General features: G+C 36.1%; 2 protein-coding genes across 2 annotated transcripts; both read right to left on the reverse strand.

The window, feature by feature from the left end:
* Positions 1–1,652: 1,652 nt before the first annotated feature.
* Positions 1,653–21,266, reverse strand: LOC102598550 (uncharacterized). Its single transcript, XM_006358358.2, has 10 exons — positions 21,028–21,266; positions 13,904–14,002; positions 13,270–13,742; positions 12,073–12,271; positions 6,403–6,558; positions 4,368–4,468; positions 4,169–4,237; positions 3,989–4,029; positions 3,146–3,255; positions 1,653–1,787 (listed from the first exon to the last, which is right to left on the reverse strand). Exons 1-9 carry the CDS (start codon positions 21,196–21,198, stop codon positions 3,173–3,175), a joined length of 1,392 nt encoding a protein of 463 aa, XP_006358420.1. The 5' UTR covers positions 21,199–21,266; the 3' UTR covers positions 1,653–1,787; positions 3,146–3,172.
* An 851-nt stretch (positions 21,267–22,117) lies between these two features.
* LOC102598879 (60S ribosomal protein L23) lies at positions 22,118–23,956 on the reverse strand. The gene is made up of 4 exons (XM_006358359.2): positions 23,846–23,956; positions 23,482–23,766; positions 22,517–22,558; positions 22,118–22,395 (listed from the first exon to the last, which is right to left on the reverse strand). Exons 1-4 carry the CDS (start codon positions 23,856–23,858, stop codon positions 22,313–22,315), a joined length of 423 nt encoding a protein of 140 aa, XP_006358421.1. The 5' UTR covers positions 23,859–23,956; the 3' UTR covers positions 22,118–22,312.
* Between the last annotated feature and the right edge of the window lie 1,255 nt (positions 23,957–25,211).

Here is a 25,211-nt window from a genome sequence, read left to right on the forward strand (position 1 = left end):
GTCGTTTGGTAGGAAATAAGTTATGTTGGGCTATTGCTGATGTTATTTTGTATTTTAATATTAGAAGTTTAAATATTAAGTGCATAATAATGAGTAGGCATAACGTGTAGAAAGTGATGACATAATCTTTTGTAACTCATGTAACCACAATTGTTCTCCTTGTTATCTTTTACGAATTGTCTCACAATCCTCAAATGACGGTCAACATTCTTGACATTTATTTGTGGAAGGAATCCTACACCTATATAAATGATGTTTTTTCGTTGTGTTGAGCGTGTAAGAAAAGGTGATCGTGTAGTACTATAATGTGTATTGAGGTTAGTATTGTGAAAGAGAGTTGAGAAATAGAAAAAATATTTTTAGTCTTCAATTTATTTACTGGACGTTGTTGGATGGCCGAAGGGACAAGTCAAGAGATATATTATTGGATCGGTGTAGATTATAATTTATACCGCAATGAGTTTGAATCTCTTCATAGAGAATGAAATTTCCGGGCCTTAACACGGTAATTTATTGTAATTGTGGTATATACATCAAACAATTATTCTTAAATTGTTATCCCACCTTCTATGTGGGATAAAATTAACATTACAATCTCAAAATAAATAATTCCAATTTTATTCCAACCAATATAAAATAAACTTATCCTAAAGTTAATTTCGAAATTAATTATCCATTATCCCGAACATGAGATTAGCAAAACTGCAAAAGCATTACTGATGCATCACAAGTGCCGTGTGTAGATTTCTCTGCTTTTTAAAAAAGAGCAGCTTCATGTGACACATACAACTCAAACTTTTTCACTTTAATCATTCAGTATCCATTATATTGCCATTATAATCATAGAATTATTTGAGTGGGTCATTTTTTGCCACATCATTATTCATTGCAATAGTTCTAATTTATTTATTCTTTCTCCCAATAGCTTTTATAAAATCACAAATTTAATTAGTTGCATCTACATCAATATCAACATAACATAGAATTAAAATTATTCAAACTTTTAAGAGTAACATATTAAACCTATCTCATTTTCTAAAGTTACTCGTAAGAAAAAAATCACCCAAAATCATATAAGAAGACAACATCGCATTCCTAGGATTTTTTAACTGTTTATTATTCCATCTATAATCCCATTAATTGTGGCCTTGAAAAGAACTTGTACTAGATAGAGTTGAGGCCCACATTTGCTATCCATACACCTATTATTTTCTTCTTTTGATAAAGTTCATCAAACCAAAACATTATAATTTACTATGCTAAAATGGAGAAATTGTACTCATTAGCATTATCAAAATTTTGACAGAATTTTCTTTTGATAAAGTTCATCCACTTATATATATACACACAGTAATAACCTGGGAATGTGAATAATTCAGAAAAATATGTTGCAAGTAAAACTTTATTGTAATGGAAACATGACCATATTCTCTACTCAACTTGCTAATTGTTTTACTGATGAACTCCTGAGAAATGAAAATTACCGAGGAGCTAAAGGTGATCGATGTTCCTTCGAGCATCCATCATCGAAATTCTGAGAGTAACTGTAAGCATCATAGCTAAATCGAACAGAACTTCTCTGCCACGATAGAAGTTGCCTCCACTGTGACTTTAACCTCCAATATAACTGCCTAGCAATGTAAAGTCCTTTGAAACAATTAACCGGTGCTCTTCTTTCAACACTAACCAGTGTAACATCACAACTGCTGTGTGCAACTCTCCGTCTGTGACACTTCAACATCTGAATCATCTTTGAACTTCTCATCATCAAGATTTTTGACCTTTGCCTGCTTACCAAACATAAGAAAGTAGATAGATATCTGTTGGTTTTAGAGGACTTTGAAAATTACAAATTTAATGGAATGTGTAAAGAGGAATATAATGTATATGCTTTTCAAGTGTATATATTCCATTTGTAGGCATCAGCTTCGTTTATATTGGATGTCCTTTTCATATATGCAGTGAGTGGAGGTGGTTCTCTCTCATATCAAACACGACAGCTGTGTGTTGTTTCTTGTAGGGCCTGACCGTCCAAACTTCAAAGAGAACAAAAGGCTATTCCAATTGATGTAATGTCATTCTTTTTTGTAGTTAAGGCACTAATTAAGGATTAGACAGAATCTTACCAGCACAATCCCATTTATTGCCCAGTGATATTTTCTTTATCTAAAATCATTATGATAGGAGCTTGTTATTTTTTTGATGACAAAGGAAACCCGCAGCCGCTACCCTTTGGATGCGCACAGGATAAAACCCCCGCTCCTATGCAATAGCTCGCAAACCATATAGGAGAGGTAACCAACACTAGACAAGCCTGGTGCGACGAGCTCGACCCAGAAGGCAAACCCCCTGCTTTTGTTGGCAAGGAGTTTCGAACTTGAAACCTCCAACATGAAAGTCCCAAGCTCAAACCACTGGGCCACCCCGAAGGGTATGATAGGTGCTTGTTATGATGTTAAAGGAAAGCTCCCTTCAGCTCCTATGCAAAAAAAAAAAGTTCTCTCCGCCAACTCTTTCACTATAGATCATTGGATTGAAAGGACTAATATCCAAACAAGTAAAAGAAAAAAAAGGATCAAAAGGGGATACGTGTGTCATAGAATGCCTCAGCATCTCTCTTGCTATCCACTTCTATCGCTATTTTAGCTTTCCTTTAATTGCTTTATTGACCTTTTTCTTATTCTTTTCTTTGTTCTTTAACTGGAATAAGAGAAAGATAATATATTAGAAAAGTGAGACCTATGAATGAAGAAGAGACCCAACTTGAACCTTTTACCTTCTAATATAATAAAGATGATCCTACGTCAAGGAGTCAACAGTCAACATGAAGTGAGTGGTAATCCTATTGGACAAGGAACGGTTTTCTCTTGTCACTTTGTGCATTCCATCTTAAGCAAACACAGCAAGAAACAATAGAAATACTTTCTAGTTAGGTTTTTATCATGACTAAGGGTCTACATGCCATCCAAGTTCTTTCACAGCTCTGATCACCCTTAAAAATGAAATTATGAAACGTAGGTTCTTCCATCAATGTGACCGCCTTACCAATAGTTGAAACTCAATGGTGAGAATGTTTTGGCTATTCTCCAAATAATGCACAAAAACTTATAGTCACAATAAATACATTTAAGAAACCAAGGCTTACCGGTTACGCCTTCAAGAGAAAATATTGTCAAGTGCTAAATGAACCAGATTCTACATCAGAACCACCAACATGACAAACATGAAGGCACCAAATTCTCTCAGCAACATCACCTGCAAGTGTTGAACATAAATCAGGCTTTGAGAGTACATAGTATACTCCAAACAGAAGGGATGTTCAGGCTAACATGAAATAACCTAATGAGAAGACAAATAGCAGAAACAACCAAATTTTATTACATGGTCTCTGAAAACCCATATATCCATAGAGAAATTATTTAGTGCCCGGAAAGGTATCATCGAGTAGTTCACACGGCAAGATTCTTCACTTAGTGATCTCATATTAAATGATGTCACAAGACAAATAAGCCTTAATAGAAAGCTGCTGATAGGTCCAGCTTTTAAACCAGTATTAGATAAGGGTATTAATTTTATCATAATGGCAGAAAACAACTGAGAAACCCCAGATCTAGAAGGCAAGTAATGTTACCTACATCTAGGTGTAACTGAAACAGGAAAGGTTATTTATGCCTGAAGACTTTTATCTACTTAAGTCAACTATAACAACAATAAAAATTTGATTTCCAATCGTTCCAGAGTTCGTTTCAGAAATAATAGAAATTGTTTCATCAGGTCTAATAATAAAACTTGAACTTAGTAAAATTCCTGGCTTCATGAAAGACATTAACTAAATGCTACGCAGAAAGGCCTTCGAGAAGTAGATAAAATAGTCTGTGAAACATTTCAGTTCATAGTTTCCAAGACATGGTCATAGTCAATCAATGTATACATAACATTAATACAGAATGAGAGAAAGGAAGATAGGAAGAAATCATAGCAAACCCACATTCTCTATACTTCTTCCTTTCCTTAGTACTACTATCGGATCTGCGTAAAAGAAAAGAGCAAGGAAGAATAAACAGCAGAATAAAGCTCTTAGCCAAGATAAGAAGCTGAAGTATAAGAAATTCAATATTCGAAACACTGATCATTATTACCAAAAGAAGCATGTGACATGAAAGTGTACCTAGTTAATGAAAAGTCTCCTGTAACTTGACCGTCAAGCTCTGTCAGATATTTTCTGAACAAATTTGACCTGCATTAATTAAACCAGCTATTCATTGATAAACTCCAAAAAAAATAAAGTCTGTAAGCTGACTGGTGTAAAAGGATTGATCACTTCACTGTGAGAAATCTCAACAGACAACAGGATATGAATCTCATACCAGGAAGGAATTGCAAATGCTGCTAGGACTGGAGATAGTTCCCACAAGAGATATAGCCGATTGTGTAAGAAAACTTCAAGGTACTCAATAATTCCTTTTTCCTATTACAACAAAAAGAGAAAAAAAAAGAAAAAGAAAAGGACTATAAACCATCCACAAAGAGAACAACAATGTAAGAATGTTCATAACGTGGAAAATTGACAAAAGAATGCAAACTGAATAGAAATGCTTACTTTCCTTACAGTTTAACACAAGAGAGAGAGTCTAAGATCTAGAGTGAAATTTAGATACAGTGCATGTTAGGGCAACAAGTTGAATATCTTGAGGTGAATGCTCACATTCTGGCCTGGTTTTGGAATTGTGCAGAAGCTACTTGTACAGATTATAATTTCCGCAGGATATATATAAGAAAACTTAAAATATAAAGTGAATAAATCAAAAGGAATATAAAAACTTTGCTCAAAAAGTGATTTAAAGAGGTACAATGTACATCTATCTGGTAATGTGTGACATGAAGACGAACACGACAAACAAGTTAACCTCACCTTGGTGTGTACACAATGATTGTTCAAGTATAGTTGGATACATCATAGATTTGCTTTTTTGCACAATATAAATTAGACATTACAATTTCATTCTTCTCAAATGAATTTTATGTCTTCTAACTAAACACAATCATGTCCAAGACATTAGACTTAGTTTTCCTGCCATAGTGATCTATGTACATTAAGAAGTGACAAGAAAAAAAATCAGGTAATAGACAATGTAAAGAAAGGACATGGCCCAGTTTCAACTTAATGGGGACATGACCTAGATAGGAGGGGTGGAGGACACAGATCAAGGTAGAAGGTTAGTAGGTCACAGTGGTCTTGCTATCCGTACATATTAGTAGTCGTAGTATTGCTCTTGTAGTTTCTTGTCCTTCGATTTCTGTTACAATCACTTGTTACTTGTAGTTTATGTTGTTGGTACCATCTGTTGATTTTTCTATTATTTGTTGCTTTTTGTACTTCCGCTATTTTTCCTATGACTGCTTTGGACTATTTTTCCTTGAGCCAAGGGTTTATCGGAAACAGTCTCTCTACCACTGAGGTAGAGGTAAGGTCTGTGTGCACTCTACCTTCTCATACCCTATATGGTGGGACTACACTGGATATGTTGTTGTAGACAATGTAAAAAAAATGGACATTCAACATAACTCAACCCCAAAAGCTAGCTCATGAGGTGAGGATTATCCAGCACCATTTAGGAAACAACTCGTTTCTTCAACCAATGTGTGAAAATCTAACACCTCCCCACCACCCTATCAGGAATGAACATCTAGAGCATGGAGAATATAACAAACAAATCCACATTGGGTAAATCAAGAAATAGGAATGGGTATGGCTCTACCATATAAGGAAAATAAAGTTTGAGCCTAACTCAATCCTAAAGCCTAGGTCATGAGGTGATGACAGCCTAAAACCATATAAGGAAACAACATATTTCCTCAAGAAATGTGGGATAATCTAAATGGCAAGCCAGGCTCGAACCTGTGACTTATAGGTCACATGGAGACAATTTTACCATTGCTCCAAGGCTCCCCTTCCGATGTGGGACAATCTAACAAGCAAATTAAATTATTATTTTAAAATATAAAACGATCTAACCTATATCTAGATGACTAGATCCATACAGACATGCCCCCAAGGCCTAGCTCAAGTGGCAAAAGGTGGAGGATTTGTGGCTTAGGTCGCAGGTTCAATCCCCACACCATGCAAAGCAAAGCCCGGTATTTAAGTGGAGAAGGGTAGAGGGGCGGGCCCATTATCCACCGAGTTTAGAAGGCTGTGATTGGTCCAAAGGACGAGTCACAGACGGATTTCTCGGTTATCAAAAAAAAAAAAAAAAGATCCATACAGACATGAAATCCACGTATGACGAACAAATAATACTATCAATTTCAGTTAAACCATTGCAATTTTATTTTCATAGGCTTGACATGCAGCTCTTCCTACTAGACAATGAAGGGATTTCATTCCAAAAAAATGATTACCTTTGAGTTGCTGGTTTCCTCCATACAATCTCTCTGTACCGAGCTATGCACCTCATTGTATAGCCTCGAAGTGGTGACAAACTCATAAGAGGTCAACATCAAACGGTCAATCAGAAAACTCCATCTATCCACTACACATGCTAGTAATGCGAGCTCCTGCAGAAGATGGGTTTCAACAAGGAAAATTAGTCATATATTTGTATAGATACTTCTCTCAAAGAAGATCTAGCTGCATATCAAGAAATTCCATACTCTAAATAGACTATTAGTTAGTTGCTTTAGGACTGCAGTGTCCATTTCTAAGTTTCCTGTATTTCTTTAGGACTGCAGTGTCTATTTCTATGTTTCTTGTATTTCTTTTTTCAGTTATTTTAGGGGTAGTTACCATGGTTAGCACCATGACTTAAAAATAGGACCATGATCTATTGCAGTTTCTTTAATTGTATGTTTATGTATTTTGGTTCTTTTTACAGAAATACAACTCTCTGCATAAGCTTTTCTCTTAGTCATCTTCACATTTAAATTCCTTTTATTCTCCTGCTTTCCTTTCTGTAGCAAACTAGATATTGTCTTCATTGTGTTAACTGTCATCAGTCTTATTAAAACTAATAGTTGGTATCGGAGCTTTCATCTTAAGGTATCTGTGATCGAATTGGAGAAGCCATGGATGCTGAAGCAAGTTTCTCACCAATTGCTCCACCGGTCTTTGATGGAGATAATTATCAGATTTGGGCAGTACGAATGGAGACGTACTTGGATGTTTTGGATCTCTGGGAAGCTGTGGAAGAGGATTACGATACCAAATAATCCTACCATTGCTCAGATTAAAGCAAACAAGGAAAAGAAGACAAAGAAATCGAAGGCCAAGGCATGTTTATTTGTTGCTGTATCGTCAACAGTTTTCACGCGAATAATGTCTCTGAAAACTGCTAAAGAAGTATGGGATTATCTCAAGGAAGAGTATTCTGGAGATGAGAGAATAAAAGGTATGCAAGTTTTAAACTTAATTAGGGAGTTTGAATTGCAAAAAATGAAGGAATCCGAAACAGTGAAGGAATATTCAGATAGACTTCTAAATATTGCAAATAAGGTGACGCTACTCGGCTCTACATTTTCAGACTCGAGAATTGTTGAGAAGATCCTTGTAACAGTTCCTCAAAGGTATGAAGCAACAATTACAACCTTAGAAAATACTAAGGATTTGACAGAGTTGCTCAATTCCCTGAAAGCTCAAGAGCAAAGAAGACTCATGAGAAAGGAGGTTACAACAGAAGGGGCTCTTGTCACTCTTGTCAGTAAGCATCAGGTTAACAAAATTCAGAAGAAGAAAAAGAATCAAGCAGTGTGTGAAGGAGAAACATCAGCCAACAACAAAAGTAAGGGAGCAAGCGCGAAGAAAAGTTATCCCCCTTGTCACCATTGTGGAAGAAAAGGCCATCCACCATTTAAGTGATGGAGGAGACCTGATGCTAAATGCAAGAAATGCAATAAGCTTGGACACAAAGCAGTGATTTGCAAGAATAAGGCCCCACAGGAGGAAGGAAATGCTCAAGTTGTTGATCAAGAAGAAGAGGATAATCTTTTTGTTGCAACATGCTTTTCAAGTAAGAGCTCAACAGATTCTTGGTTAATTGACAGTGGTTGCACTAACCACATGACTCATGACGAGAGTTTATTCAAGGAGTTGAAGCCCACTGAAATTTCCAAGGTTCGGATAGGAAATGGAGATCACCTTCTTGTCAAAGGAATTGGAACCATAGCTATCTTTATGTTCCTGAAATTGATCAGAATTTGCTAAGCGTAGGACATCTGATGGAAAAAGGATTCAGATTTTTCTTCGAAGATCATCACTGTCAAATCAGTGACACTACTGGAAATGAAATTTTCAGGGTGAAGATGAGAGGAAGGAGTTTTTCCTTTGATCCAACAGAGAAACAGCAACTAGCTTATTCTATGAAGGCAAGTGTAACAGAAACCTGGCACAAGAGACTTGGCCATTGTCATCTACAAGCACTATTGTTGCTGAAGAAGGAAGATATGACAAGAGGACTACCAACTGTAGTTGATCACTTACCAAGTTGTCAAGCTTGTCAATTTGGTAAGCAAAATAGGAAGTCATTTCCTAAAGCAACATGGCGGACTTCTCAAAGGTTGCAACTGATTCACACAGATGTTGCAGGACCTCAAAGAACACCATCCCTTAATGGTAGTCTATACTATGTTATATTCATTGACGATTATACAAGATTCTGCTGGATATTTTTTATGAAATATAAATCAGAAGTGGCTGGAATTTTCTTGAAGTTCAAGAAGATGGTGGAAAATCAAAGTGGTTGCAGAATCCAATCTCTGCGGTCTGACAATGGAAAAGAGTATAATTCTGAAGTATTTAACAAATTTTGTGAGGAAGCTGGTATTACTCATCAGCTTACTGCTCCATATACTCCACAACAAAATGGAGTTAGTGAAAGGAGAAACAGATATATAATGGAGATGTCGCGGTGCATGTTGCATGAAAAAGAGTTGCCGAAAAGTTTTTGGGCTGAGGCAGCTAATACGGCAGTATTTCTCTAAAATCGGCTTCCTACTAAGGCATTGCTGAATAAAACTCCATTCGAGGCTTGGAATGGATACAAACCATCACTAAGCTTCATTAAAGTATTTGGTTGTGTTTGTTTCTTCCATGTGCCACAGGTTAAAAGAGACAAACTTGACAAGAAGGCACTTCCTGGAATATTTGTGGGTTATAGCTCATCCTCCAAGGCCTACAAAGTATATAATCCACAAACAGGGAAGATGATTGTCAGTAGAGATGTACACTTTGCTGAGGAAGAGAAATGGGACTGGAAGGACAATCAACTTTCAGTCAAAGCTTCAGAGGAGCAGGCATCTGATCACTGCAAAACTTGGGAGTTAGTTGACTGACCGAAAGATAGGAAGGTCATTGGAGTAAAATGGGTGTTTAGAACCAGTCTCAATTCTGATGGTTCTATCAATAAATACAAGGCTAGGCTTGTTGTCAAGGGATATGCCCAAATATTTGGTGTTGATAACTCGGACACCTTTGCTCCAGTAGCCCGATTGGATACAATTAGGTTGTTGCTAGCAATAGCAGCACAAAAGGGATGGAAAGTGTTCTAGGTAGATGTGAAATCTGCTTTTTTAAATGGTGTACTATTGGAAGAATTCTATGTAGAGCAGCCCGAGGGTTTCTTTGAGCAACGAAAAGAAGAAAAAGTTTGTCTGCTTAAAAAGGCTATTTATGGCTTAAAACAAGCTCCAAGAGCTTGGTATAGCAGGATTGATGATCACTTGTTGAGTTTGGGGTTTGTACGAAGTGTATCTGAAGTTACTCTTTATGTCAAACATAAAGGAACTGATCTTCTCATTGTTTCCCTTTATGTTGATGATCTCTTGGTGACAGGAAACAATGTGTGGCTGGTTGAAGAGTTTAAGAAGGAAATGATGCAAGTTTTTGAAATGACATACTTTCTGGGAATGGAAATCAAGCAAGGCTGTGATGAAATTTTTATCTGTCAAAAGAAGTATGCTGGAGAGATACTTAAGAAATTCCATATGGAAAATTGCAAGGCAACAACCACACCAATGAATCCAAAGGAGAAGTTAAGCAAAAGAGGATGGAACTGATCAAATTGATGAAGGAAATTTCAGAAGCTTGATTGGATGTTTGATGTATCTCACTGCTACAAGGCCGGATATTCTATTTGCTGTAAGTCTTTAATCTAGATTTATGCATTGTGCTACTGAAATGCATTTGCGAGCAGCAAAAAGAATTATAAGATACATTAAAGGTATTGTTGAATATGGTGTCAAATTCAAGAAGTGTGAGACTTTCAAGATGTATGGATTCTCAGACAGTGATTGGGCTGGATCCATTGACGACATGAAAAGTACATCAGGATATTGTTTCAGTCTGGGATCAGGGTTTTTCTCTTGGTGTTCAAAAAAACAGGAAACTGTGGCACAATCCACGGCAGAGGCTGAATTCATTGCTGCAACTGCAGCAGTAAATCAAACCTTATGGCTGAGAAAAATATTTTCTGATTTGCATATGGACCAAAAAGTTAATACTGAGGTTCATGTTGATAATCAAGCTGCAATAGCCATTTCGCATAATCCGGTGTTCTATGGGAAGACTAAACACTTCAACATCAAGCTTTTTTCTTGAGGGATGTGCAGAAAAAAGGAGAAGTGATTCTTGTTTATTGCAAATCTGAAGATCAGCTAGCAGATGTATTTACGAAATCCCTTCCTGTCAGCAAGTTCGAGTTCCTAAGGCAACAACTTGGAATTTGCAGCTCCTAATGCAAGGACGAGTATTAGTTAGTTGCTTTAGGACTGCAGTGTCTATTTCTAAGTTTCCTGTATTTCATTAGGACTGCAGTGTCTATTTCTAAGTTTCCTATATTTCTTTAGGACTGCAGTGTCTATTTCTAAGTTTCCTGTATTTCATTAGGACTGCAGTGTCTATTTCTAAAGTTTCCTATATTTCTTTAGGACTGCAGTGTCTAATTTCTAAGTTTCCTGTATTTTCTTTTTTCAGTTTATTTTAGGGGTAGTTTACCATTGGTTAGCACCATGACTTAAAAATAGGACCATGATCTATTTCAGTTTCTTTAATTGTATGTTTATGTATTTTTGGTTCTTTTTACAGAAATACAACTCTCTGCATAAGCTTTTCTCTTAGTCATCTTCACATTTAAATTCCTTGTATTCTCCTGCTTTCCTTTCTGTAGCAAACTAGATATTGTCTTCATTGTGTTATCTGTCATCAGTCTTATTAAAACTAACATAGACAAACCAATCAACTTAATTACCTTCTAAGAAAATTTGCAGCAGCAATTAGTGTTACAATTCAATTGGAATAGCTTATTTTTTAGATATCAAAGAAAATAATCCCATGAACCACAATAGGTTTTTACAGAACAGCACTTGAATAACAGATGTCTGTGCATATATTTGAAAGAACAAAACGAACTGATGCAAATTCAACAGTCTGCTACATTAAGGTAATTGTGGTTTAGCCGTACAGTTTGACATAGCTTATAAGTTATAACAATCAATTACACCACAATCCTAAACCAGTTCGGATTACAAATTTTGTATATCTACTCCACTCTATTTACTCTGAATTAACATCACTATTAGCTAATTTGTCCTTTGACGTGAATTGAGATTCTACAATCTAACCATTATTCCTACACCAGCATCCAAGTCAAGAAACAAAAATATTGAAGAAACTCCTAACAAACAGCACCAACTACTTAGTATCACTTTAATTAATATATACAACCACTCCTTAATCTCAATTAGCATCTCAAATTCCAATGTTATGCCTTAAGCAACTCGGCCATCTCTCCTATATAATGATTATGACCCAAAAACCGAGTAAATAACGAGTCAGTCATAACAGTTATTGATTGGATAGGTGCGACCAATCTATTCTAACTAGAAAAATCAAAACTTTGCATTCCCATTTGATTTTTTTGAATATCCTCCTGTTAGTGGGACATAGCAGGTACTGGGTGGAATAGTCAAAGTGAGCAAGCTGCCCGGACACCACCGTCACGAAAATTAAAAATAAAAACATTTCCAGAAAAGAAGATTTGAAGCAGAGAATCTTTGAGAAAGATATATAAAGTGACTTACAACTATTTCACACAAACTATCTTCAAGTTGAGATGATATATCTATCCGCTGAAACACTTGAATCCATTGTCTCTTCGGGGCAGAAAACACCAGGCTGGCACCTGAGACCAGTCTAATAGTTCTCTTGTCAAGCAAATATGAGAGACTTTTTGATTTCCAATAATTCCAGACAGCCAAACCGATTGGTTTTTCTTCAGTCCTTGGGGCATTGACAAGAAAAGACTTTATTTTTTACTGCATTACAAATGAGGTCCATATATACTTAACTACTCATGTAAGAATGAAGGAAAAATATGTATACATGATCAATAGAAGAAATCATATTCTGCCACAACAGCAGTAATCAGGCTTATTAAATACTTTTGCCACCCCACCATTTACAGCTTATGAGGTTTTAGCTTAAGCCTCTCCATCCATTATACTGAAGCAGCATTAGAATGAGATCATGTAAGAAGTCATGAAATATTGACAGACAGCTTACTGAATATAAATCATCATTTACGAGTTACTATTCCAAAGTTACTGCAATGCAAATGCCAGTGGATTAAGCAATCAGTATTTTTTGACCATGAGGGTAAGAGGTGCTATGGTGATTTTTCTTCATATGGGATTCAGCTTGTTTATACAATGCAAGCAATATGCTCCTTTTCATGCCAAATGGTTTCTTTCTTTTCATGACAAGTGGTATGGTGCATCATGGTAATGGTTTCTTATGCTACTTTAAAGGCTTTGAGGTTCAAAAATCGTTATATTTTAAGAAAGAAACCCCAAACAAGACAAAAATCAAGATAAGAAACTACTTCAACCCTGGCCATGATGCAGAAGAAGTTCACACATTCTACTTTTAATTTCTTTGAAAGACACATAGCTTATAGAATTCATGAAGCTGACACACTAAACGCCGACCTGAAAATGGTCTTTGAGTTAGTTAAATAGACAGATTGTCTGCATCCTTTACGTGAAATGTCCAAATAACACAGAGTCAATAAAATAAAGAACTACTCCAGCGCATGTCATGATGAAGAAGAATCTACGACGTTTGGCTATTAAGTTATTTTGGAAGACACATATGCTAATGTAATTCATAAAGCTGATAAATTTTTTCTTTTCATATAAGTGAGTTCATAAAGCTGACACAATACATGCAGAAAATGGCATTCGTGTATGTTAAATAGATAGAGTGTCTACATCACTTACATGAAATTTGTTGTCTGCATCATTTTTACATCTAAAGCATTGTCATCCTCCCTCACATACAGATCTCTTAAGCCACTAGACAAAATGTTCAACCCTGTCTCTGCTGCAGATATCAATGAAACTGATAGTTGCCTCCTTTCAAGCGCTTGTGCAGTGAAGAGAGAAAACTCACATCTGATTGAATCATCAGCTTGTTCACTTGGAGAAGAATTTGGCAATGAGTTTAGAGATTCCTCCCTTGGAAATTTGTTCTCATTAGGAATAGCATTTTTAGATGTATTACACATCAAGGTTTCAAAAATGTCATTGAGAGATCTACTATCTGTCTTCTGGTGCATGTGATAATCCATCTCAACACTTGCATTCAGTAAAGCTTTCAAGTGTTCATCTCTCAGTGGAAAGACACTGATGAGATGTTCTAGCATGAATTCACTTGCTTTGCTAAGGACCTTCGAGGAAATATGGGCTAGACCCTGTTCAAAATATTAACAGAAGGGAGCCTTCCCTCTTTTCAGAATTATTTAATTTGCAATAGTAAACAATAGAAACCAGTAGAAGTTAGAAATACAGAAAGCATAAAAAACAAGCTAATGGAGTATAATATATCACGGACATGTAACAACAAATCCACTACCTGAGGGAAATATGGATTAGAGTTTATTTCACATAAAGCTGCATCAAGCTCCTCCAAAGAGTCTTTATAGTCTTCTGAGCTACTTAAGTCCCTCATCACCTGTGCAGAATTAGCCACAGTTTTATCTACAAAATGTTTTCCAGGGAGGGGTCATGGAAGTAAAGAAGACATAGATATCTCAATAGACAACCTAAAGAATCAAGGTTTTCCACTAAAGTAGCAAAATGAAGCAATCGTGAGTCATGACCGAGGATCAAACACAAGCATAAAAAAAAACACATCTATAATTTTCAGGTACACAAACTGCAAGTGACGAACTTTCATCTAAGCTTCCTCTAAGATACTTGAGTATCCACTTCACAGCTTTCCAATGCTTTTTTCCCGGATTGTCGAGAAATCTACTAACAACACCAACTGCGTGAGCAATATCAGGTCTAGTGCATACCATTGCATACATTAGACTTCCGACGACGGAGGAATATGGAACTTTGGCCATGCTCTCTTTTTCCTCCCTAACTGTAGGACACATCTTCTTGCTCAACTTCATATGACCAGCAAGTGGTGTACTAACAGGCTTAACATTCTTCATATTGAAGCACTCTAGTACACGTTCAATGTACTTCTTCTGGGACAAATAAATCTTCCTTTCATCTCTGAGACGAGTAATTCTCATGCCCAAAATTTGCTTGGCATGACCCAAGTCTTTCATAGCAAAAGACTTACACAACTCTTTCTTCAACTCGTCAATCTTGGATGTATTCTTGCCCACAATCAACATATCATCCACATACCGCAAAAGGATGATAATCATCAGAAAATTTTTGTACAAATACACAATGATCTGATAAAGTCTTCTTATAACCTTGCTCCCCCATAACAGATTCAAACTTCTTGTACCACTGTCTAGGAGCTTGCTTTAGGCCATAGAGACTCTTTCTGAGTTTGCACACAAAATTTTCTTTACCATCTACTTTGAAGCCCTCAAATTGTTCCATATAAATCTCTTCTTCTAGGTCACCGTGAAGGAAAGCCGTCTTCACATCTAGGACTGTTCAAAACCGAACCGAAACCGATAACCCGAACCGAAAAAAAAGTTATTGGTTTAGCGGTTTTAATAACGATTTTGATTTTTTTTCTTATCGGGTTATTGGTTCTTAACGGTTTGAGGTTTTTTCTTAACCGGTTAACCGATAACCCGATAGTAAATTAAATAATTATATTTATACCATTTTGTATATAAAGTCCTTGACTTATAGTTTGGTTTCTTACTTTTATTTCTGGTTGTCTTAAACACTTGGTTATTCTACAATGTAAAAATATTTGCTTTTGAGCAAGATGTAACTTGTGAACTCATGTGCATGGTTCATTTGGTTTGTCACCTTGTTTCTAAGTGATTTTCAATGTGTATTTTTGTCAAATCTTAACGGTTAAACCGATAACGATCAATAAGTTTCCTACTTTTATTTCTGGTTGTCTCAAACACTTGGTTATTCTACATGTAAACATGTTTGCTTTTGAGCAAGATGTAACTTGTGAACTCATGTGCATGGTTCATTTGATTTGTCACCTTGTTTCTAAGTAATTTTCAATATTTTTTGTGTGTGTCGAATCTTAACGGTTAAACCGATAACCGAACCGATAACGATCAAAAACCGATAAACCAATAACCGATAAGTCAATATCTTAATGGTTTGATAACGATTTAGCATCTCTACAAATCAATAACCAATAAGCCAAATCGATAAACTTAAAAACCGAACCGAACCGACCAATACGCAGCCCTATTCACATCCATATGCTCAATCTCTAAATTAAGACTAGCAGCCAAACCTAGGACTGTACAAATTGAGGACATTTTCACAACAGGAGAAAATATTTCGTCAAAGTCAATACCTTCCTTTGACCAAATCCCTTAACAACCAATCTAGCTTTGTACCTAGGCTTCAAGTTGTGTTCTTCAACTTTTAACTTTGAACACCCACTTGTTCTTCAAAGCTCTCATGCCCTTGGGCAATTTTAACAACTCATAAGTGTGGTTCTCACGTAGAGACTTCATCTCATCTTGCATAGCTTCAATCCATTGATCCTTGTGCTCATCTTGCATGACCTCCTCATAACATTCAAGTTCTCCCCCGTCAGTGAGTAACACATACTCATTGGGTGAATAACGAGAGGAAGGAACCCGCTGTCTTGTGGACCTCCTAAGCGGAATATTTGATTCGTCCACAACTTCATGAGCAGGAGGATCATCAATAACAATATCATTGCTATTACCAACATCACATGTTGATTCAATACATGATTACGGGCGTCACCATGATATCAAGTCCAACAACATCATGCATACTTGTGTGAGGAACTTCATCTAGATGAACTATGCCATCAAAATTTGAAGATTCTAGCTTCTCCGCTTTTTAATGTCTTCAATTGTTTGATTCTCCATGAAAATAATATCACGGCTTCTCAAGAGTTTCTTCTCAATTGGATCATATAGCTTGTAACCAAATTCATCAAGGCCATATCCTATGAAGATGCACTGCCTTGTCTTGGCATCTAATTTTGACCTCTCATCTTTCGGCACATGTACAAAAGCTTTGCAACCAAATACTCTCAAATGATCATAGGAAACATCCTTTCCATACCAAACACTATTTGGTACATCACTTTGCAAAGCAACAGCAGGAGATAGATTATTAACATGTGCAGCGGTCAATAAAGCCTCACCCCAAAATGAGTTCGGCAACTTTGCTTCAGAAAGCAAACAGCTAACTCTTTCCATCAAGGTCATGTTCATTCTCTCAGCCAAACCATTAAGCTGAAGAGTCTTAAGAGGAGTCTTCTGGTGTCTAATACCTTGATGCTTGCAGTATTTGTCAAATGGTCCACAATATTCACCACCATTATCAGTACAAATTCATTTCAATTTCTTTCCAGTTTCTCTTTCAACTGAAGCCTGAAACTGCTTGAAGATACCTAACACTTGGTCTTTAGTCTTCAAGACATAGATCCAAAGTTTTCTCGAGCAGTCGTCAATAAAAGTGACAAAGTAAAGTGCACCACCCAATGTCCTTGTCTTCATTGGACCACATAAATTAGAGTGCACCAACTCAAGCAACTCTGTCTTTCTCTGTCTTTCTTGAAGGAGGGTAGGACTTAAAGGAAACTCTATTTTGTTTACTAGCCAAGCAGTGCTCACACTTTTCTAATTTAGCACTTTTGAAATTTGACAATAATTTCTTCTTGGCAAGAATATCAAGTCCTTTCTCGCTGATGTGGCTAAGCCTCTTGTGCCATAACGTTGAAGAGCTATCGCTCTCAACCGTATTCACCATATCAACACAAACAAAGGCCGTAGTTCAATATAGACCACGACGTTTGTTACCACGAGCCACAACCAAGGAACCCTTAATGAGTTTCCATTTTCCATCACCATTGGTACTAACATATCCTTCATCATCCAAAACACCAACAAAAATCAGGTGTAGACGAACATCAGGAGCATGTTTCACATTGTTCAAAATTAGTGTAGTTCCAACACTAGTTTCCAAACAAATTGTACCAATACCAACACCCTAGAAACAGCCTCATTACCCATACTCAAGGTTCCAAAATCACCAAGAGTATATGAAGAGAAAAAATCCTTCCTTCATGTCACGTGAGATGCGGCACCAGTGTCCACAACCCAGCTTGACTCATCACAAGCAATATTTATCATATCTGCATCAAGGACGGTAACAAGATCTTCGATGGTGACGGTGGCTAGGCAATTTTCATTTGCCATCTTCTTTAGTTTCCTCTTTGTTTTTGTTCTCCCTCTTCAACTTCCTGCAGAACTTCTTTGTGTGACCTTTCATGCCACAATGATAGCACTCAATATCCTTAAGTCTGCCTCTGGACTTGCCCTATTTTGTTCTCTATTCTGAGAACCACGAGTTTTGTTTCTCCCACTGGAGCCAATTATCAAGTTATCAGGACATCCGACGAAGAACCTTGAGTTTTTCTTCTTATCTCTTCGTTCAAGACACTACTCTTGGCAGAATCCATAGAGATCACACCATCCGGAGCAGAATTTGAAAATAAAGTTCTAAATGTTTCCAAGAGTGTGGTAGGGAACCAAGTAGAAGCAAGCCTTGAATTTCTTCATCAAATTTGATGCCCATAGCAGATAATTGGTTCATGATCCCCTAAAAATTATTCAGATGGTCTATCATCGAAGAACCATCATGATACTTTAAACTCAACATCTGTTTTATTAAGAACATTTTGTTGTTGCTAGTCTTCCGAGCATACAAACTTTCAAGATGCTCCCATAGGGTTCGAGCATGTGTCTCCTCAGAAATATGGTTCAACACATTATCGTCAACCCATTGTCTAATGAATCCACAAATCTGTCTGTGCAACAGATTCCACTCTTCATCTGTTTTATTATCAGACTTTATAGTGGTAAAGACTGGATTGTAAAATTTTTTGACATAAAGCAGATCTTTCATTTTCCTCTTCCAAATGGCATAATTAACACCATTCAAAGTAACCATTCTTGTGTTGGCTTCCATTGTTTATTCCCAAAAAATATAGTTATTGCAAACCAAGTAAATCTTTTCTAATGTGGAAGTTCAGACTGTGCTGCAATCACAGAGCATACTCAGATAAAATCTTGGCTCTAATATTCAGTTTGTTGGGAAAACGCGGACTAACACACCAATAGATATGGCCAAATGATAGAAATAAAATAGGAAAATAATGACACCAAGAATTTTACGTGGAAACCCTTTTAAATAAGGGAAAAACCACAGGTCAAGAGAAGCAACTGATATCACTATAGTAAGGAATTTTACACTATGTAATCACTAATACAATATTCAAAGTGACTATTACACACTCAAAAGAAATAACACTCTTTTGATTTTCACCTTACTAAAATATCGCTCACACTCTATTTTTCTTCACAGACTATTTTTCTTATATAGTCTATGGAAAAAATATACTTTGCTCTCAAAATCTATTTTTTTTCTCTCTAACTTGGTGTGTTTTTTTAAATGAGCAAGGGCCCTCTATTTATAGGAGAAATCTACTCCTAATGATGTCACCAGTGACAACATAAAAAGAACACCAAGGTTTCAACCTTTGCAACTATGCAGATTTCTTGGTAAGATTTTAGTTGAAAAAAGAAATGGTGAGCTTTGGTTTGTTGCAGCATTTGTTGACTTTAACAATAAGCAACAAACATTTCAACCTTTCCTGCATTTCAACTTTCCTTATATTTATCTATAATGGGTATGGACCCCACAAATCTCCCCCTCCAGACCCATTCACCGGAGGAAGGCATCTTTCTTTTATTTAGAGAGAGCTCATACCGACAAGTTCTTTGCATAACTCTCACTTGTCTTTCGGTATTGTCTTGGTCAGCATATCTGTAGGATTTTCACTTATGTGGATCTTTTTTACATGAAATGATTCACCCTCCACTTCCTCACGAATTCAATGATATCTAACGTCGATGTGTTTTGTCCTTACATGATACATGGAGTTCTTACTCAAGTCTATTGTACTCTGGCTGCCACAGTAGACAATATACTCCATCTGATGCAAACCAAGCTCTTGAAGAAATCGCTTGATCCATATCATCTCCTTGCCGGCTTCAATAGCCGCAATTTACTCAACTTCAGTTGTAGATAGTGCAACACAGTTCTGCAACTTCGACTGCCATGATATAGCTCCCCCTGAAAAATTAAACAAATATCCAATAGTGGATATTTGTGGGGTCCATACCCATTATAAATAAACATAAGGAAAGTTGAAATGCAGGAAAAGTTGAAATGTTTGTTGCTTATTGCTAAAGTCAACAAATGTTGCAACAAATCAAAGCTCACCATTTCTTTTTTCAACTAAAATCTTACCAAGAAATCTGCATAGTTGCAAAGGTTGAAACCTTGGTGTTTTTTTATGTTGTCACTGGTAACATCATTAGGAGTAGATTTCTCCTATAAATAGAGAGTCCTTGCTCATTTAAAAAAATACACCAAGTTAGAGAGAAAATATATTTTGAGAGCAAAATGAGGTATTCCATAGACTATATAAGAAAAATAGTCTGTGAAGAAAAATAGAGTGTGAGCGATATTTTAGTAAGGTGAAAATCAAAAGAGTGTTATTTCTTTTGAGTGTGTAATGGTCACTTTGAATATTGTATAAGTGATTACATAGTGTAAAATTTCTTACTATAGTGATATCAGTTGCTTCTCTTGACCTGTGGTTTTTCCCTTATTTAAAAGGGTTTCCACATAAAATTCTTGGTGTCATTATTTTCCTATTTTATTTCTATCATTTGGCCATATCTATTGGTGTGTTAGTCCGCGTTTTCCCAACAAACTGAATATTAGAGCCAAGATTTTATCTGAGTATGCTCTGTGATTGCAGCACAGTCTGAACTTCCACATCAGAAAAGATTTACTTTGGTTTGCAATAACTATATTTTTTGGGAATAAACAATGGAAGCCAACATAAGAATGGTTACTTTGAATGACGTTAATTATGTCATTTGGAAGAGGAAAATGAAAGATCTGCTTTATGTCAAAAAAATTTACAATCCAGTCTTTACCACTATAAAGCCTGATAATAAAACAGATGAAGAGTGGAACTGTCTATAATTTTCCCAACAGATCAAACACAAGCATAAAAAAAAACACATCTATAATTTTCAGGTACACAAACTGCAAGTGACGAACTGTCTCCTACATCTTTCCCAAATCCCAGCTTCAATTGAGACAGTTATACTCGAAGACAAAACAGGTAAGGGAAGATCCAAATGTTATGTTCACTAGTAATGATGACTAATAAGAGAAAAGGAATCAATCAACCAACTGCATCTCAATCCCAAACTAGTTGGGACCAGGGGCAGAGCTAGTAAGAGCTCAGGACGTTCATTGGAACCCCTTCAGCAGAAAATTACACTATTTTATACATAGTTAAAATTATATTTTTTGCATACATAATGTAGATGTTGAACTACTTCTTGCTCCACCACTGGTTGGGACAACTAGTTATCAATTCTGTAACTTAGAACCAACTATGGAATTTTCACAAGGCGGAATTGAAAAGAGAATATAATGAGGGAAGAGGGCACTGACATCCTGGAGAAAGAGAGCCCATTGAAGCGCATTTTTGATGTTATGTGAATCCCAGTGAGCAAGACGACCAGATGATTGATACCCAGAAGCAAGAATGACCATATCTATGAACCCTTTCACCATTTTCAGCAAATCTTCCAGAGAAGCATCTGGGTATGACCAATTTGCCATCTTCCAACACACTGTCACACTAGCCCGGGATTTTCCCGCCTTAAAGGAAACTATTCTCTTCTTTTTTCCTAAAATAAATCTAATATTAGACGTGTTCAGTCCCTAAGGCCTAAGTAATGTCGATTGCTATTTTTATAATTCCTTAAAACTTTATTTTTATTTTATACGAGTATCTTTTTTATAAAAAAAATATTAAAATATTTTTATACTTAATTATTTGGAAAGACATCTTTGCAAGATTATTATTTTCTTGTGTTATAATTGCAATAGAACCATGGGATATGTCAATACTTCTCTTGTGTTCTAATTGCTACTAGAACCATGGGATATGTCAAATACTTCATGGGTCTCAATTACGTGCCACAAATAAAATTAGAAGAGTGAATCAAATTTGTATATGATTTTAAAATATTTTAAAATGTTAGTAATTATGATTCATAATTTTTTTTATATAACTTTTAAATAATAAATGTTACTTCTTCTATTCCAATTTATGTGGCAAATTTCTAAAATCAAACAAGTTTTTGTTTTAGAGAGAAATTTCAAGAATCATCCAATTTTTTTAAAAATATTTGAAGTTGTGAATTATTGTATTTTATGACAATAAATTGAAACTAAAATTTGTTTGGCATTAAAATTTTCATTACAATTCCAGTGATCCAAAATCTTCAAGGTAAAATACAACGAGTCAGATAGACAGCATAATTTTGTAAAGGCAAAAGCGAATATGGCGCTGTCCTAGTATTCTTTTTTTAAATAAATTTTTCTTGCCAAAAAATATTTAAAAATCTATCGCCAAACACTAACTTAAGCTCAATAGCCTTCGTCTGTCTACGTGACAACCCATACTAGGTAGACAGAAAGATCATTTCGCATTCAAGCATTCATAGAATAGAGTCGAGCATTAAGAAGAAGCATATCAAAACTTTTGTATCCACTTGGATATAAGCATTCAAAACCATGGAAATGAGAACCATTTGATGTCATTGATCATCACAAAATTTCGAGCAAATAATTCTTATCAAGACAAAACCGTTCCTCAGATATCCAAAAACTTAATGACAAACCAACAAAAACAAGAATCATAAACTACTTAGGGGAGCTCCTACTTCTTCTACACAATAGCATTGGCAGCAGATGCAATCCTAGGCCATAGATCAGCACATTCTTTACCAATTGGACCAGTGATGGCAGACCCTACAAAACATAACATCAAAAGAATACGGTTAAGGAAAAGCATAAGACAGGTTCGTATATTTGTATCTTCTAAAGAGGATAGTGACTTCAAAATAGAATAGCAAAAAGTAGATTGAGTTACCTTTCATTTCTCCCTTAGGGTTCACAATCACACCAGCATTATCTGCAGAACGAAAAACAAATGAATAAGAGACAAGCTTTTAACAAGACTTGTGCCACAGAAGAAACTGTCTTCGTGTAGGCTATTCAGTTATTAATAGTGTAAACACAACATAGTGGCGCACACAGAAAAACAAAGCAGGCAAGCAATTCACAAAGAAGAGATAGAATTGCAACTAAATAGTAAAGATACGATCAGTCAATAAGCTATTTATCAATCACAAAAATTGGCAGCAGCAGCAATATCAACATAGAAACGAACTCATAACAGCAGACACATGAAAAGACCCCTCAATACAAATTCAATAATTGCCTTGCGGCCATCTATATATCCATTCAACTAAATTCTCACGTCCATCTGATTCAAAATGGATCAAACGGTACTAACAACTAATGTAGCAACTCGAACAGCAAACATTGAAATGCATTAATTGATTATTAAGAGAAATAAAGCCACGTATACATATCCACCATGGTATAGCTACTTATTTGTATATAATACTAGTGACTTCTAGTTCTAATCATCACATGGTTTAATAGTTGTTTTGGCTACTTTTGTAATACTCCTTGCTATTTGCTATACTCTCCACTGTCCCGTTGTTGCACTTGAGCAACAAGATCTGTGTACACTCTACCATCCTCGCAACTCACTTATGGGATTTCAAGTGGGTATGTTGTTGTTGTACTAGCAACTTCAACATTAGCACATAAGCCTCTCCCTTCGAACTCTTCATTAGCCATAACAACAAACAAAACCAGCATAGAATATAGCAAAATTCAGCTAAATACAACTAGAAAAAGCATTACAAATCAACATTTTGATATCTACCACATCAATTCCAAACTAGTTAGTATATACTGCATGATCCAGTATATTCCAGCCCATTTTCACAAACAAAATAAGACCAATGATACTTCAAAATATACCTTCGAAGTACATGAAAACACCGTCCTTTCGGCGCCAGGGCTTGCGTTGACGAACAATGACAGCAGGCATGACCTTCTTCCTGAGATCTGGCTTACCCTTCTTCACAGTAGCCATCACCATATCTCCAACACAAGCTGAAGGTAACCTGTTAAGCCTTCCCTTGATCCCTTTCACGGAAATGATGTACAGGTTCTTAGCACCAGTGTTATCGGCGCAGTTCACCGTCGCCGCCACCGGCAGACCCAGTGACATTCTGAACTTGTTCCCGGCGGAACCTCCTCGTCCTGAAAAGTTTCACACATCAAATCAAGATAAATAATTACATGTAATCAGAGAAAGAAGTGGAATACGGTTGAGTAATACCTCGTTTCGACATCCCGGACGGTGTTGTTCTTCACGATCCCAAAAATCTGAATAGAAAAATGAAGCTTTGGAGGCGTTAGGGTTTTATATACAGCTAAATCTGTAAAATTGACTAGGGTTTTTTTACTTGGATAACCATGGCAGCCGGTCCAGTACACTCGTTTGGCCCAGTTATACTTGAAAGTTAAGCCTGTCATGTGGCCCAATTCTTTAGGCCTGCTATCTGGTTCTGAGCTTTGAGTTTTTTTTTTCGAAAAAATGACATACGTAAGATAAACATGTGTTATGTATTTTCTAAATTACATAACTATGGTATTTTAGAAAATATCTCCTCTCTCTCAAACTCTTGCTCTGCGTCTCTTCTCCCCCCTCTCCCTCTTTCACATCACTTCTCTTTCGCTTGCCTCTCGACTTTAGTTCTCCCCAATTGATCTCATCCCACTTTCTCTTTTATCTCCCGCTTGATACAAATTGGGGATATTACTTGTACAAAACAATAGAGAGATGGTGGGGACTTCTTTTCTTACTTTTTTATTTTTGATTTCTTACTTAGACTCTTAGCATGCCTGAACGAGGGAGATATACATTATTGTATCAATCGTATCCTGAAAGAGTATACAGTACATGATACAAATGTATACAATTTGATACAATTGTATCTATTGATACGTTTGATACAAAGTGAATACACAACGAAAAGACACAATTATATTTGTTGATAGAACTTGATACAATTGTATTAGTTTGATATAATTGTATTTGTTGATACAAACAGTTGTATTTATTGATACAACCTCTCTCCTCTCTCTTCTAATTTTCACTCGCCTCTTCTTCATAACATTAGTTATGAATCATTATTAAGCAAACTATAGCTATGCATTTCTAATTAAGTCTGATAAGTGTGTATGTTCCTAGATGTTTTGATGATCTCCTCACAAGTGTAGGGACCTGGTCCTCTATAGAGTATGAATACTCGTCCAGTTGTCAAAGTGATGTACAGCTGTAAAAGTTGTCTGTGTCAAAAAGTTGGTAAAGCTGCAGAGTACTTTACCAATCAAAAGCGGGGATGTTTCTTGTACATTGGATAATATTTTTTCATGATATATATTCAACAACAAACAACAATATTACTCATTCATTCAAAAAGGGGGAGATACTTTCAATCTTCAAAATAGCAAGGGACCTGATAGAAGTGCTTCAATTGCTTTCTGTACTAGTTGTAGTGTTGCTTGCCTGTAATAGTTCTTATTTTGTAGGATTCGTTTCACTTGTGAAAGAAACGTTTCAAACTTGTTTGAATTATTGTAAGAACTAGGTTAAGGGTAACTTAGGTTCTTACTCTAAAAGTCTATATTAATCGGTTAGG

This window comes from Solanum tuberosum, unplaced genomic scaffold (assembly GCF_000226075.1).
Source record: "Solanum tuberosum cultivar DM 1-3 516 R44 unplaced genomic scaffold, SolTub_3.0 scf00263, whole genome shotgun sequence".
NCBI classification, from domain to species: Eukaryota; Viridiplantae; Streptophyta; class Magnoliopsida; order Solanales; family Solanaceae; genus Solanum; species Solanum tuberosum.

What these genes read in the sequence shown, in the direction of transcription:
- LOC102598550 (XM_006358358.2), bottom strand. Translation starts at nt 21,198, where the DNA reads ATGGCAAATTGGTCATACCCAGATGCTTCTCTGGAAGATTTGCTGAAA. An exon ending in GCATTTGCAATTCCTTCCTG is followed by an intron (nt 4,238 to 4,367) that starts GTATGAGATTCA and finishes TAATTAATGCAG; the next exon opens with GTCAAATTTGTTCAGAAAAT. An exon ending in GGAGACTTTTCATTAACTAG is followed by an intron (nt 4,030 to 4,168) that starts GTACACTTTCAT and finishes TCTTTTACGCAG; the next exon opens with ATCCGATAGTAGTACTAAGG.
- LOC102598879 (XM_006358359.2), bottom strand. An exon ending in TGTTTTCATGTACTTCGAAG is followed by an intron (nt 22,559 to 23,481) that starts GTATATTTTGAA and finishes TTCGTTCTGCAG; the next exon opens with ATAATGCTGGTGTGATTGTG. An exon ending in CCCTAAGGGAGAAATGAAAG is followed by an intron (nt 22,396 to 22,516) that starts GTAACTCAATCT and finishes TATGTTTTGTAG; the next exon opens with GGTCTGCCATCACTGGTCCA.